At 28.8% G+C, this 16318-nt stretch overlaps 2 protein-coding genes across 3 annotated transcripts in view; one reads left to right on the top strand and one right to left on the bottom strand.

Moving 5' to 3' along the window:
* LOC107453020 (protein lin-28 homolog) overlaps nt 1-16318 on the top strand; it is a 215933-nt gene that overhangs the window by 77459 nt on the left and 122156 nt on the right. For both annotated transcript variants that reach the window (XM_021147918.4, XM_021147917.4), the window contains exon 2: nt 3939-4066. In XM_021147918.4, coding sequence (XP_021003577.1) covers nt 3939-4066 — 128 coding nt within the window. The remainder of the gene's footprint in view (nt 1-3938; nt 4067-16318) is intronic.
* The window catches only part of LOC107449779 (uncharacterized), a 323223-nt gene that overhangs the window by 199643 nt on the left and 107262 nt on the right, over nt 1-16318 (bottom strand). The gene's annotated exons all lie outside the window — the stretch shown is intronic.

Raw genomic sequence — 16318 nt, 5'->3', positions numbered from 1 at the left:
AAATGATAGTTTAAGAACTTTTGCATCGAAAATGCTGTTATCATGTTGTTGTTTTTGCACATTTGACTTCATGACTTTTTTCTATACAGTTAATATTCTATTTTATTTATTTTTTATTTTGTTTGTTTCCGAATAATACTTGTCGTGTACCTATTTCTACCACAACCGGTCACTTGACCGGGAGAACAATTTATTGCCTTATAAGGTTATCGGGTCAGAAATTACGATGTAATACGTGTTCAACGTATTGCATTCAATTAGTTACTCATTTCTGCAAAGACACTTGCGTAGTTGGTTCAATCAGAATAACTGCGAATTCACAATTCGAGAAAGTACCTAAAATTTTAGATAAGCATTTTAGTGTCAGAAAAAGTGACGAAAACTAATGTTTCGGTAAGTAGCTTATATTTTATGTTGATAGCTTTACTTCGTTTATAACTAACTGTTAATTTTTACCCAGAAAAATGTGGAAACAATCAAGACAGCACAAGTTCTTAGAAGAAATAATATTAATTATAAGAATAATTATAAAAATTATAATTCTTATATATTCTTATAATTATAAGAATGATTATAAGATATATAAAAATAATAATATTTTGAAGAAATATGTTTGCGGAAAATGTAGAATGGAAACACCCTGTATGTGTAAAAATTATGTTGATCAATGAATTAAAAATTCTTATTCCTTGTGCTTGTAATACATAAAAATGGGCAATATACAATTTTGTTTGATTATAATAAAGTTCTTTTAGTTTATTTCCTTCCTAACATCCATACTTCATACATTCAATTAAGAAACATAGAGTCCGGTTAAATGACCGATTATGGTAGAAATAGGTAGAGACTAAGTGTTGGCATGTTTTAGTGTTAAACTTATAAAAATCAAATTTTGGGGAGTAGTTTCAAACTTTAAAGCAAAATTTGTAATAAATTTTCTCTCTATTTAAAATAGAAAATTAGATTTTAAGTATCGACAACAATTGATTATTGCATTGTTATGTTACAACATTTAGATAGGAGTATATTTAGAATAAAAGTATAAGGAGTATTTAATTAATAAATATCTCGACATATTTAATCATAAAACAATTCCAGCTTTTGTAGTACCGATATTATAAATTAAATATTTATACTTTGCGCAAAATTTTATCATGAGGTTTGGTTAATTATGAATGATAAAATTTCATAATTGGGTATTTACTCTTCAAATACCCGAAGATCGTAATACCCACACATGTGACATATGATATCAATGCCAGCTGATCATTTATAAGCAAAATATCGTGTTAAAGTTGAACCAAGTTTCTCTACATAAATAAGACTATTAATTAACGTGATTTTAATTAAATACAGCTCCGTATCACACAAGGAATTTGCTGAAATATAATTCTTTCTCTTCCATGTCTTTTATTTAACTTAGATTTATTATTTGTTTATGCATTTTATTGTAACCATGATATATTTTTGCTTTGTGTATCTGGCAACTTCGATGCCTAATTAGTTTGTTTATGTTCCACGTGACTTCGTGCTTGTCTTTCTTTTAAGAAATGTATATATAGTTAGTGAAAGAATTGAACTCTTTTTGAATGAATATAGAATGTGTCACTTAAGACAATTGATACTTGACGGGCTGGGCTCACTCGAAACAGAATTGAAAGAACAGTTGTTAACGTAAACAAAAGCCTTGTTTCAACAACCAATCAGGATCGAGATACCCACATTACGTCACTTCCCCATTCTCTTAAAAGATTAAAATGTCGAAAAATGAAAATTAAACTATGTTGTTTTCAGTGCTACTTCTGCTATCTCATCACTTTTCTATTGCAAAGTTCTTAATTATCGAGGCACATTTGAAATTAGAAATTCTATGCAAAGCCGTAATTTTTTTTTTCTGGTCTTGGGGCTATATTTTGTCTCGAATAAATTGAACGATAAAAGAGGAATAAATTTGATGGGTTAACAACCGTAATTTAATATTTTTTCTTACTAAACGGGCAGATATATTATACTATCTTTTCTTACATATTATACTATTTTTTTACAATAATAATAATAATAGCAAAGCTGCCAACATGGACACACAATGGATAGGAAAAAATCCAGTAGATTTTATGAAATAATATAAATTTCATGATAATTCTTGCATCATGCATTAGCATAGGGAATTTTAGGGATTTTTATAGTTATCAAAACAGAAAAACTGTAATATATTCCAGTAATGATGGACTTTAAATGAACTTGAAATATTATGTATTATTTTCACTCATAATTTTGAATATGAATAGGCGTTTAACTCATCAAAGAATTTTATGAATGAGGCTCGCTTTATGTATTATTGACACTAATGTAAATATTTAAGTAACTAATAATTTACACAAAAATTCAATTTCAATACAGATTTCTTAAGAAGCATACTCATTTTCAGAGAATTTTTTTAAATGTACGAAAACCGCGATAATTTTTATTAAACCAGTAGACCAGGAGATAGTGGCAAAATCCACTAGTCTACAGAAAATTCAGTAGAGTTGGCAGCCATGTAATAATAATAATAAAAATAATTCTCTTAGTTATAAATTCTTATATCAAAAGTGTAATAATAGCAGTACAGGAAAATACCTTTAAATTAAGGATACAAAAACAATACCTGTTGCGAAGTAGAACTTTGAATTTTATACCAATATTGGAGTCACAAAAAGAAGAAACAGGTTGTTTTAGACAAGAGCACATTTATTTACAGGACGAGGACATTTTACATAGGAAGAATAACTATTTTTAGACATAGTTTTTCTTTTCACTTATCGATTGTTTTTTCTGCATTTTTTATAATTTTGTAATAAGTTGCTAATTTATTACAACAAAAATATTCCTTGCTTTCTTATAAAATATCGCTTATGCGAACCCGCAACAATACCCTTATAACTTTTATTAATTTTATGCTGATGACAACCAAAGCAGTATGGAAATGGATGACGGAAAACTAAATCCTACCACCTGATTTTCCGGCCAATAAAAATGCACCGACAACAATAGAAAACAGTGACACCATCATTAGATTTTCATGTATAGTTAGATATCAAAAGATTATTTTAATTTCTTATAAAATCCATAAGGTGGCAATATGTTAGTATGGCTTCACAATTGGTTAAGGAAACAACATGCCGCTGGTGGAAGATTGTGAGTCAAATCCTGGCACCGACTAAAAAAGCGGCAAGTGCACGTGAAACTCTGTCGTGACTGAAAACTTTCTCGTTGGTTGTGGTATGGAGAAGCGCTGTTTACCTCTGTTTTAGGGGGTACAAAATATCTGTTACCAAAATATTCGTCTGAAAAAATGTTTCAAAAGGAGAAATGAAATATTCAAATGAGGATAAGGTAAATTTTGTGCTACCAGTGAACAAGTAATATTAAAAAAAAATTCTCACTTAGGTCAACAAAGAAAACATTTTAGTTACTTTTTATTAAATAATTACAATATCCCATATAAGACAAAAATTAATTAATTAAATTTAATGAATGAATTAATATTTGAAATAACTGTATTAACTTCATTCACTGCAAGTTTAAAAACAATGTATTTGAACTTGAGTGTATGAATAAAAAGTATTTTATGAACGATTGAAAATTGAAACAAGATATGGGGAGAGTGTGAACTAATAGTAGGAATTGGAGAAAAAAAAGCAAGAGAACTTAAATAAAGCACAAATGGATGCACTGCAGTTTTCATTCTATAAACAAGAGCCTTCCTCAGTGTCTTAAACACAAAATGACACCGTTTTGCAATGAAGCAAAACAACGGAAATAAAGCACAAATAAAGGAGTTTTGCCAACAGAATTTTCAGGTGCGATGGTTTTTCTCGTGGTGGTAAATCAATATTTCAGACGTAATTTTTGATTATATTCATATGCATATTTTTCATGTTTTTTTCTTCTTCCAGCTGCAGGAGGCGGAAATGAAATGGTGGATGGAGGAAGAAGAAGGGGTAAATGCAAATGGTTCAACGTAGCTAAAGGATGGGGGTTCATAACCCCAAGTGACGGCGGACCTGACGTTTTTGTGCACCAGGTAAGATCTCTCATTCGCATGTCGTGTGCTATCTCAAACTAATGCAAGATAATAACGAGTTAGAAAATTTTAAATTTAAATCAGCAATAAGTTGTAATATTTGATACTACGTTTTGATTCACTCACATTTAGGTCTGTGAACATCAGCTGTCGGAAAGTCGTTAGAGCATGAGTTCCTCGCAACCCTCCATACCACTTGGAAATGCAGCCTGCCCTGATATGCTCTCTCGACCACCACCGTTTTCATTGGCTACCGCGATTTTACTGCTTAGTGTTTCATCGTTATTATTTTCGTTTTCAGAACGCAACATTGCGTTTTCTTTTTCTAAATCTGTTTTTTTTTTCTCATTCATGTCAGGAGAGTCATGAGAATGGGCGCCTTATTTTTGAGCGATCGAATTTTTCAAACTTTGTAAATCAAATGAAATTTTTCGATTAGCAAGTACTTCCACTTCAGTTTCTTAGAATTATTCATTTCAGATCATCACTAATTATATCAGAACACAACATTCTCCTTAAATTGATTGTTATCGGTTTTAGAGATTATAAAGCTAAGTTCGCCAACTCGTTCACCAGCAAAGCCAGTTTCTGGTTTATACAGGTCATTGGTTACCCATAATATACTTATGTGTATCAAATACTACATTATTGTGATCATTTTATGGTAACACTACATAACTAATAGGGAAATATCGCGATAGTTATTATTAACTATTATTGCCGAATAGGAAAATATCGAGATCATCAAAAACTTAACATATCAAAAAAAATTACATCATGAATAATATACACTACAATAGTTATTACATACGATATTATCGTGAATGTTGACAGATTTTGTTTAGATAACGATATTATTGAATCCCGCGATATATTATTAAATGGCAATATTATGCAATGCATCGTGATATTAAACTCCGGCATTTATTGATTATGGAGACCAACGTTCGTGTTGGCGATGTTGGCGTCAACTCAGAGTAGAGCCTCCGATACATCCTATAAGTATCTTAAATTTAAAAAAATCAAAATAAATAAATAAATAAATAAAACTTTTATTGGTTTCTGAGAGCCGTGATGGCTCAGGAGGTAGAGCCTTTGCCTCCCAGTGAGGTGAACCGGGTTCAAATTTCAGCGATGGCTGCTCCTTACGAATTCCGTAGCCGTCTTGCACCGACCGCAGTGCTGACTTAAAATATCCTCAGTGGTAAACGGAATATGGGTTAGAGTCCTATTGCCGTCCGTAGTTTTCCTCTCCATGTAACGCAAATGCGGTTTCGTTCCATTAAAAAGTCCTTCACGAAGGAGAAATTCTCCCAATACTCAATCCAGGAATTACTTTGTCTTTTGGATTACATTCAAAATTACAAGATTACGGAATTGAACACTGTGGGTCATATGATCAATGACTGTTATAAAATGTCTTTCGAATAGTCACTTCTGTTCACTTTTTAAAGGGACATTAAAGACAGACGCAGTCACTTTTTAGACAAAATGTTGAAGAATAACATTTTGTCTAAATCTAATAGGATCAATAACCCTATTACGTAATTATTATTTTTTAATTTTCTTTAAAATGTTTTCTTAGAGCTATCAGGAATGATGAAATAAAAATTTAATAATGAAAGATTTTCGTCGTTTTCCTCTCCATATAATGCAAATGATGTTTCGTTCCATCAAAACGTCCACCACGAAGACAAATTTTTTCCAGTACTTGATCCAGGAGTTCCCCCGTCTTCTGGATTGGGTTCAAAATTACGAGACTACGGAGTAGAACATTAATAGTCTTGAACCCAAAATTGGATCGACTGATCAACGACAGTTATGAAATTGAAATTGAATGTAAGCATGTACAACGTAAACACTAACTTCGTAAACTTGTTTTAGAAAGACAAAAAAAATGAATGAATCGAACAAAAATAAATCAATGAAACTGATAATTGTGTTGAAGAGAAAAGAAATCAATAAAATAGAACTCCTGAAATGGATATGACCAGGTGGTGGTTCCATAAAAATCAATGGAAAATGAGAAATCCCGAGATTAATCCTCCATTTGGGGATCTATTCTGCAAAATGACCCTCTGAAGCGAGTGGGGTCCATTAAGACCACACTTCTAATGGACCACTCATTTTTAGACTTAAAATTCCTGCACTCACAAAATACGCAGTCAACAATCTTCTCCAGCAATGAAAGAAATTCAGTGGTTGAAGAAACAAATATTCCTTAGTAGTGGGGGAAGTTTTTATAGCAGTTGGCAAAAAATATAGTAGTTGTGGAATGCATTGTATAGTCATCACCACTCATTAACACTAGATTGCCTAAGGAAGTCATTTTGACTGCTTTTAATTTAAATTGGAAAAACAATGATGTATATAATGACAATGAAAAAATTTCTTAGAATTTTGTGACTTTTTGTACAGCATATAGTTTCTTTTATTGTTAATATTTACTAATAACTTGTTATGTAACTGTAAATAATATAAAAAACATTAAAAATTGATTTTTTACAAATTTCTTTACACACACAATTCAGTCAATTTGACTGCTTTTGGGCAATATAGGTGCATACTAAGCTTCATGTGTTCTAGTGCTAAAATCACGACCGTTATGATTTTGATTTCATAAAGAGGTTGATTTTATAAACCGGATTATCTACAATTAGAAAAGATGAGCCATTATTTTTGAAAATGGAGTCCATTTGGATTGAAAAAGAACTTTATTAATTTTTTTTTACGATATTAATAATCATCGTTACATTTTAATGTTTCATTGAATTCGCAGAAGTCGTAATAATTAGAAGAAAAAATGGACTTTCTAAATAATGTTTTTTAAAATTATTACATTTATATTTTATTTTTTTACTTCAATCCAAATCAGACATTTTATTAAACCAGAGTTATAGATATTTTTTAAAAAAATTACGGAAAGGTTTTACGGTCGTAGTATATTTTATTAGAAAAATTTTAAATTAGAATTTAGCATTGTTTGAAAATTTAGGTTACTTTCTCTATTTTTTTGCTGTAGTGTTTTTCTGACATCAATAGACTATAGATTTACCTCATATTGGATGATCATAAGCATTGCATAACTTTCCTTTATTCATTTCATTTTTCTTTACATACTTTTTATTATTTCTAATCTTTCAATTTTCCACTCTTAGTTCCTTTGGTTAGCGTTGGGCGCAGAGGAAAATTTGTTTCTAGTGATATAACTGACTCGGTTCGTAATTAACTCATTGAAGATAATTTAAGCAAGTTTAAAACAAGTTTACACCACTATAAACTTGCAAATATCTTTTGACCAGCTATTATTTATAATTGGATTATCAGGTAAAAAAAAAATTTCATAGTGTCTAAGTTCATGAGTGGTGAATGCTCTAGCTTTTTTCGCGAATCTTCGATTTATTTTAATTATTTAATTCAAATTATTTCCATTTTTAAATTCAAAACTTGCTCAAAATATAATTGGTTCTACTCAAATTTAAATTCGTCTGCAAAAATTGAATTTTTTACAATATAAAAAACAATAAAAAAATTGCTTATTCGGAAATTAGAGAAAAAAAATTTCAATGCTTGTAAAATTTTTCCTTAAAAAAAATTTTTCTTTAATGAATCCTATAAAAACGTTATGAAAGAAATGACTGCAAAATTTGCAAAAAATACTTTTCGTCACTGGAATTTTTTTTCGCTCGAGAGAATTCATTATTTATTTAATTTGTGAAGACGCACTTCAACGATCATTTATTATTCCAAAGCTATATATTTTTCATTTGAAGCTGAGAATGTAAACATATAATCCCCCTATAACATCCCCCTCCCCTCTGCATGGGACCTTCTTTCCTTGGGGGGATGATTTTCAAGAGGGAGAGAGTTATAGGGATGGTGTAGATTGCAAAAGGAAAAAGATATCTCCAAGTCAACAGAATTTATTTGACTTAGAATAGATATGATTGAGAGAAATTGATTTTTACTTTAGAATTCTACATCTATGGATTAGTAACTTCGCACATCTCTTCACTTATTTATGGTAGTTTAAGAATATTTCTTCATGTTTATCTTCCCTTACGCATTTGAGTTTAATAGAAAGAATAATAATATAATAATAAACTTAATGTTTTAATATATAGATGGGCTCAAATTTTTTTTTTATTTCTTATTTTAGGATAATTGCTTTTTAATTCGAAATACTCTGCAGAGCAGTGGTTACCAACTTGCTGCCAGCGGGCCAAATCCGACCAGCGAACTAAAATATAGTAGTTGTCATTTTTTGCGGACAATTGTCGTAAAAAATCCACATAGGTTTAAAATACTTTTCTTTCGTTAAAAAAAAAAAAAAAAAAAACTAATTTCTTCGTTTCTGTGAAATTTTGCATACCAACGGCTCTTAAAAATTTTTTTCTCAGGTATTGCATCCAAGAAATATTTTTTCAAATACAAAAATAATCTTAAAAATCTACTTTTGATTTTAATTTGTAATTCAATACGTTTGTTTTGTACAATTTGATAAAAATCTGACGGTAATATTTAATGTTCATTCAGACATAAAAGAGTCCTGTATAAAATTTTTATAAAGTTACGGCCCGCCATTTGACTGATGTTTTTAATTGCGGCCGACGGCCTCATGTAAGTTGAAAACCCCTGCTGTAGAGGATTGCGTCCTGACGAGAGTTTAAAAGACCAGCTTGAAAAAGATTACTTGCAGTTCACACTTATTTTGTAAAATGAGAATTAAAGTCGAACAATTCACCATTAAAGGCAACATAACTTTTACAAATTCTTTCACTTTTTGGTTTATTTAAATGAAGAAAGGTTCTGAACATAAATACTCATTTACTTGGTTTTACTGTCTTTCAGTTCCTCAACAACGCTATTAAAACTGAATTATTATTATTTTTCAAATTTATTTTTGCTTTGAAATGTATAATTTACTGTTACACATGTGTTTATTGTTAAAGAAATTTATAGTTGTAAAAGTTTGTTTAGTTTCGACAAAATAAATAAATAAAATCCTTTTTCTTGCAATAGAAAGTTTTAAATTTAATTTCATTTTACAACCGCCGTTACACAGCCGTCAAAATTTTGTTGGGTTTACGACTACAACCGTTCAATTCCGTAGCCATTCAATTTTGAACCCAATCCAGAAGACAAGGGACCTTCTGGATCAAGTATTGGGAGAAATTTGCCTTCGTGGAGGAATTTTTGATGGAACTAACCCGCATTTACGTTACATGGAGAGAAAGATTACGAGAGCCTCTTACGGTTAATCTGATGGCAAGGGGACTCTAACCCATGATCCTTCTGCCACTGAATATATTTCACGCCAGCACTGTGGCCGTTGCAAACCGGATGCGGAATTTGTATCGACTAGCCATCGCTGGAATTCGAACCCGGTTCACCTCATTGAAAGGCGAAAACTCTTTCCCCTAAGCCAGTGTTTCCCAAAGTGTGGTACGCGTACCCTCATTGGTTCGGGAACAGTTTAGCGAGGGTTCGGATTCTTACGCAAAATATCTTGCAACAAACGAAAATTTCCAAAAATTTTGTTAAAAATCAAAGCTAGCCATGAAATATTATGATTGCGTATTTTTCTATTGGCTATTTTTTGCAGAGTTAACAGTTAATAATTAGTTACGTCAACAGCCAGTTGTGATTTGTAACTTTTGTGCAATTTTTTATAGTAAAAATACATTCATTTTTTTATTAGTGGTACACAGCTGTACGAAAAATTTAGAAAGGGTACACAAAATTCATAAGTTTGGGAAGCACGGTCCTAAGCCATCACAGGTCGAAAGTTTTAATTGCTCACACAACGATTAAAGCAAATAAGCGCACAGTTTGATTTTATCAAGGTTGATAATTTATTTCATTATCCATCATAAGTGCCATTAAGTCAATTAGCATATATATGTTGGTTTTTTATGTTAGAATATGTTGAACTGAACATTTTAATACAAATTCTTTACGATAAATATTTTAGTCAAGACTTAATCCCTAAATAAATTAAACCAATTCTTATTTGTGCAATATGAATTTATATTTACATATTCTTTTATTTTTTGCTTGCACGATTTTATATCCCAAATTACTTTAAATTTTTTAAAAAAAAGTCAAACCAGCTGGTCACCAGAGACAATTAATAATTTATAAAAAAAAACTTAATATAAAATCTTTATAAAAATTTTGGTTTCAAATGACTTAATGATTCTATGATATTGTCCCATAGATTAAGTAAGCGTGGGATTACTAAAGGCGAAATGACACTAAGACTGAAAGTCTCAACTTGAGACTTTATTCCATTGAGCCGAATGCTACAAGTGCTTATATACAATTATCGAACTTTCTCGAACAGAACATTCCAGAATCCGAAAATTCTAGAAATTGAATGATTAACATAAACATTAAGTTTGAAAGCTGAGCATTGAGCTCAAACACACTGTGGAGCCTCTTAGTATAATTTAAAAGAAAGCATAACATAATAATCAAAAATATGTAATTTCATATCTCTTTCTGTAATTTATTAGTCTAAAAAAATATTTTAGAGGCACAAGCGTAATTAAAAATGTTACTATTTTATCATTTCTGTAACTTAATAGTTTAAAAAAATATTATAGTGAAATAATTTAGTACATCAGTGCTCTATTTAATAGCTTAGAAAAACATTAATCTAAAACATTTAATTTTTTTTCTCACTTTCTTTAGTTTAGTGGTTTAAAAATACATTGTGATGTAACATTCTAAAATATTAAGTTTCATCTAGGCCACTTTCTGATTCAACAAATGCCAAACCTCAAAATAAATTTCTCATCCTTCAGAAATCCTTTTGCCTCATTATTTTCAAATGAACTTTAAATGTGTTTCTGAGTGTTTTGATTCATTTGAGTGTTTTGATGTTGGTATTTTATTCCATCCAACAATCGATATCTCTTGAGAAGAAAGAAAAAAAGGTCTTATCTTTTTATCATCTCTTTGTTAAAAGTCAGAAGAAGAGTCCCTTATTATCCACTTATCTAGAAGGAGGGGTGGCGATCAGAGAAAATCGATAAAAACGAAAAGGAAAAAAACGTGATATCTGCCTCTATAAATATGGGATCGAGTTCTAATAGTATCAAATGATATCAAATGATGGCGCACTTTTGTTTCAATGATAATAGCCGCAGAAGGGAAGAAAAAATTACCTTATTTGCCTTAAATCATAGTAGATTTAACGTGATGTTACAGGTTTTTAACTATCTGTGCTGTTTCCAAAAATTCTCTGTTTCTTTTCATTTTTAATCTATGCATTTTTTAAGTTGAAAAACTAAGTTACTACCCAACATTTATAAAGTTACTGCGAGTGGCTGAAATGGGTGGTTTTTTTACTTTCACCTGAGAATGTTGACATAGTCGCTTTGATAAATGTTTGAATTATATATACTAGGTCTAGTTCTAGTTAAATATCACTGCCCGGTATGCCCTACATGTATGTATTTGTAAAGATTAAGTTCCACGGACTAGGATGCATTTAATCGGTTTTACGAACACTGATGTTGCTTCAAATCTATTCTCAGCAAATATTAAACTATCGAATAAGTATAATAATATCAACGAATAAATTAATATCAAATCGGTTATAGCAAATATTTCAGACATTTACCGAAGTGACTATGTAATTGTTGATATTCACCTGCGAAAATCGACATTCTCTAGATTCCGGTCACTCGCGGTAGTATAAACACCACTTTTTATATACTCATTAAAGCAAGTAAAAAGTGAGAACATTTTAAAACTTTTATAAAAATCTTCAATTGGGTGGGATTTTTCCCCCCATCTAGATTAAAATGCGTGTTTTTTGCCTTTTCGCTTAGGAAAATAGAAGAAAAAAAAGTCATAGTTTAAGTACCTTTCACACTTACGTTGCTTTTACATTAAATCATTCTTGAAAATTTTCCTGTTTATGTAAGTTCATTTGAATTCGCTATTCGCTTCATAGATTTCGTTTTATGTTTTGTTTTTTCTTCACATTTTATTGTCTGTTTTTACGTGATATTTATTACTTAATGTGTTCTATTCTATTTCGCTTGAAAAAAAAAATTTTTTTAGGCCTTTTTAAAGAAAATAAACGCATTTTTTAAAAATCTTAATCAGAAAAAGAATTGATTAACTTAACACACTATTTTAGTTGGATTTTCTAGTTGAACTTTAATATAGCCGTATATGAATATTTCTCAAGAGCTTTATTAATCTTTATAAATTTCGATGCAAAGCCATTTTTCCACCTTATGATTTGTTAGGCCATCTCCTCATAATTTGGAAAAATACAATGAATATATGAATTTGCTACTCGCTCTATATAATTCGTTTCGTACTTTGTTTTGTATTTTCACTACATCTTGTTCTCTGTTTTTTTTTTTTTTTTTTTTTTTGCTTGATATGTTTTATTTCACATATATCTGTTACTTAATGTGTTCCATTTTCGTTTAAATATTTTGAGCGCTCCTCACATTATTGTATTGATATATTTTGCTTTGGCTTATATTGATACAATATTAGAAAGCACTCCTTTTTGCGGATATTATCGTGTGAGCTGATGAAGAAATTATATCTTTTTTTTCTGATTTTTATTAATTTTTTCCTTTTTTTGTATTTTATTCAATTTTTTTCTTTCTCTTTTTCCATTATTCTGTAATTTTGTTCATGTTTTCTCTACATTTTGAATTTAATATTGTGTATATATATATATATATATATATATATATATATATATATATATATATATATATATATATATATATATATATATATACACACAGATAGATATAAACATTTGTCAATATTTAAACTTTCTCAATACCTTGTAAAAATTAGTTACGTTTATTTTGCAAAATCAATAATAAAATAGAAATAATTTTTTGGATATCCGGGAGAGGAAAGATAGGAGAGAGACAGAGAAAGGGAAGAGACAGCTGCCAACAGCTGAGATTTTTATGTGTGTTGAGGCGACGCATCTGTTGTATCATTGTGCGGGGGTGAGGCCTTATACTGCCAACAAAACTAACAATAGGAAGAGATAGAAAGCGTGTAAATGCTCTCTCCAACAACAGAAATGGAAAAGTGGGTGCGACTGTCAACGCGAGGGAGTTTATGGGTGATTTTTCTCAGCCAGATTTCAAATGACGAGTCATTTATAAACATTCGAACAACAAAATTTTTTTTTTTAGAATACGATTTTTGAGGTGGGATTTCGACGCTGCCAATTCGTGTTTTTCGGGAAGTTATTATTTCGCAAACAACCTTCTTGTATCTTCCGAATTTAATATTTTTCGATGAAAGATGTACGTGTGTTGTTTCTATGCATGCTCTGATTATTTTAGAACTCTCTCTCTCTCTCTCTTGGTTAGACCCAGTAACTAACACTCTTTTCGAGAAATGACGAATTATTAAAAGAATTGATTACTGTTTTTTGAAATAACATTTGTCAGCGAATAACAAAGAATTTTTTTAACTACTGGTGCATAAAAATATTTTTATAACTGTTGCATAAAAATATTTTTATAACTGCTCTAGAGAAATATTTTTATAACTGCTCCATAGAAATATTTTTATAACTGTTGCATAAAAATATTTATATAACTATTGCATAAAAATATTTTTATAACTGTTGTATAAAATTATTTTTATAACTGCTGTAGAGAAATATTTTTATAACTGTTGCATACAAATATTTTTATAACTGCTGTATAAAAATATTTTTATAACTGCTCTAGAGAAATATTTTTATAACTGCTCCACAGAAATATTTTTATAACTGTTGCATAAAAATATTTATATAACTATTGCATAAAAATATTTTTATAACTGTTGTATAAAATTATTTTTATAACTGCTGTATAGAAATATTTTTAAAACTGTTGTATAAAAATATGTTTATGACTGTAGTATAAGAATATTTTTATAAATGTTGTATAAGAATATTTTTATGACTGTTGCATACAAATATTTTTTAAAACAAAAATAAAAATATATTTTTAATAGATTAAATATAAGCTTTGAAACATGCTAAATATGTATAATATGTTGAATTATATAAATAATAAAGAATGACTTGTGCTGCCAAAAATCCAATAGCAGATGTCTCGGCATCTATTTGGAATAAATTTATTTTTATAACTGTTGTACTCAAATATTTTTATAACTGTTTTATAAAAATATTTTATAACTGTTGTACGCAAATATTTTTTAAACACAAAAATAAAAATATTTTAATGCATTAAATAGAAGTTTTAAAACGTATTAAATATGTATAATATGTTGAATTATATAAATCGTAGAGGAAGACTTCTTCCGAAAATCCAATAGCAGAAGTCTCTGCATTGATATGGAATAAAAATGTTTTTAACTGTTGTGTGCAAATATTTGTATAACTGTTGTATACAAATATTTTTAATACAAAAATAAATTTTTTTAATACATTAAATACAAGTTTTAGAAGGCATATGTTTAATATGTTGAATTATATAAATAATAAAGAAAGGCTTGTTCTGCCAAAAATCCAATAGCAGAACTCTTTGCATTGATTTAGAATAAAATATAAAATTCTAAGATTTAACTGTACATGATTCGATATTTGTATTTACTAAATTTTTGTCTAAAAAGCAGAAATAAATTTGTGGTGACCACCAAATTAATTCTTCTGTCAGGGGCAAGAGTAGTTTAGAATGTGTAATTTTCATTTTTATTTTTCAAGATTTAAAATAATTTTCTCTTCATTTAAAATCTCTGACAAATTGAATGATTTCTTTACTAACTCCAGAAGGTGCTGAGCTTGAACAAAAATAACTACGATTCTATTTATTCTATGATTAGTTTGCAATAATTAAATTATAATTTTAATCATTTTAGTTCGAAACATTTTTTTAGCTATATTGTTTTTGCATGAAATTAAGATAATTACTAATACATTTTATCTACTTTGATTAGTAAATGTAGAAAAATAAAAATCTGATTTTATTTATTGTTTTTTTTTTTAAATCATAATTTTTTGCTAACTCGGATTATATATTTTTAACAGTCGTGTATGAAAATATTTTTATTATCGATGAGTAAAATTTGTTTTTAATCTGTTACATAAAAATATTTTTTATCTGTTGCATAATTTTTTTTTTTTATCTGTTGAATAAAAATATTTTTATCTGTTGCATAATGTTTTTTTTTATCTGTTGAATAAAAATATTTTTATCTGTTGCATAATGTTTTTTTTATCTGTTGAATAAAAATATTTTTATCTGTTGAATAAAAATATTTTTTATCTGTTGAATCAAAATATTGTTTATCTGTTGAATGAAAGTATTTTTTATCTGTGGATTAAAAATACATTTCATAAATGTTTATTGGAATAATTCATTCATCTCAGTTTTTTATTTATTTATTTTTTATTATTTATTTTTTATTAATATTATTATTTTAAACTTTAGCTAGCTCTATTGCATATATTTGCCTGTAAATATAATAGATGCATAATTATCGTAGAAATATCTTGGATGATCGGAGCAACAAATTAAAAATAGTGAACATAAACTAATAATATTGTTAAAATATAGATAACCTAAAAACTGGTTATATTTGCTTCTAAATATAATAGATACATAATTGTTTGTCCCCTTCATTAAAATAAGTAGCCGAGATTTTATTTTATATTTTCGATAGTTAAAATTATATTTTTATTAAATATAGAATGTATTTATATTGTATATATGCACAGAACGCATATACAGAGCCGACGGAATTGCAAGGAATGCTTGAAAAAATAACTACTGCATCAATATTATAATGAGAATTCATTAGCATTCTATTCTAGAACATTTACGGGGTTGAAAGAACACCATTTATGACTTTCATTTCGAAAAATGAGATAATGATGGGCCCTAAAAAAGTTGGATGGACCTAAAAAAGTATTTTCCTCTAAATTAGCTATTTTTTTCTCCCCATTAAACCCATTAGTTTTTCGAATAGTAATTTACTCAATTCATTTAACTCTTGTCATTTACGTGAGATCACATTGAGTCGAAACCTATTTAAGCAGAGATAGAACTGAGAATTAGAAAAAGGGGGGTTTGTTCTGGGTTTTTAATTCTAACTGAGGCATATCAAGCTTAAATTATTCCATCAATTATTCCTGGTCGTTATCAATTAAATTATCGTTTTTTGTCAGATTTCTTTTTATGATTTAATCGTTTTAATTTCCTAAGTCATTCATTTATTATTAAATAGGCAAAATTA

This window comes from Parasteatoda tepidariorum, chromosome 3, assembly GCF_982258835.1.
Source record: "Parasteatoda tepidariorum strain Cologne lab strain chromosome 3, Ptep-v5.0, whole genome shotgun sequence".
NCBI classification, from domain to species: domain Eukaryota; kingdom Metazoa; phylum Arthropoda; class Arachnida; order Araneae; family Theridiidae; genus Parasteatoda; species Parasteatoda tepidariorum.
This window is presented reverse-complemented; position numbering and strand designations above follow the sequence as displayed.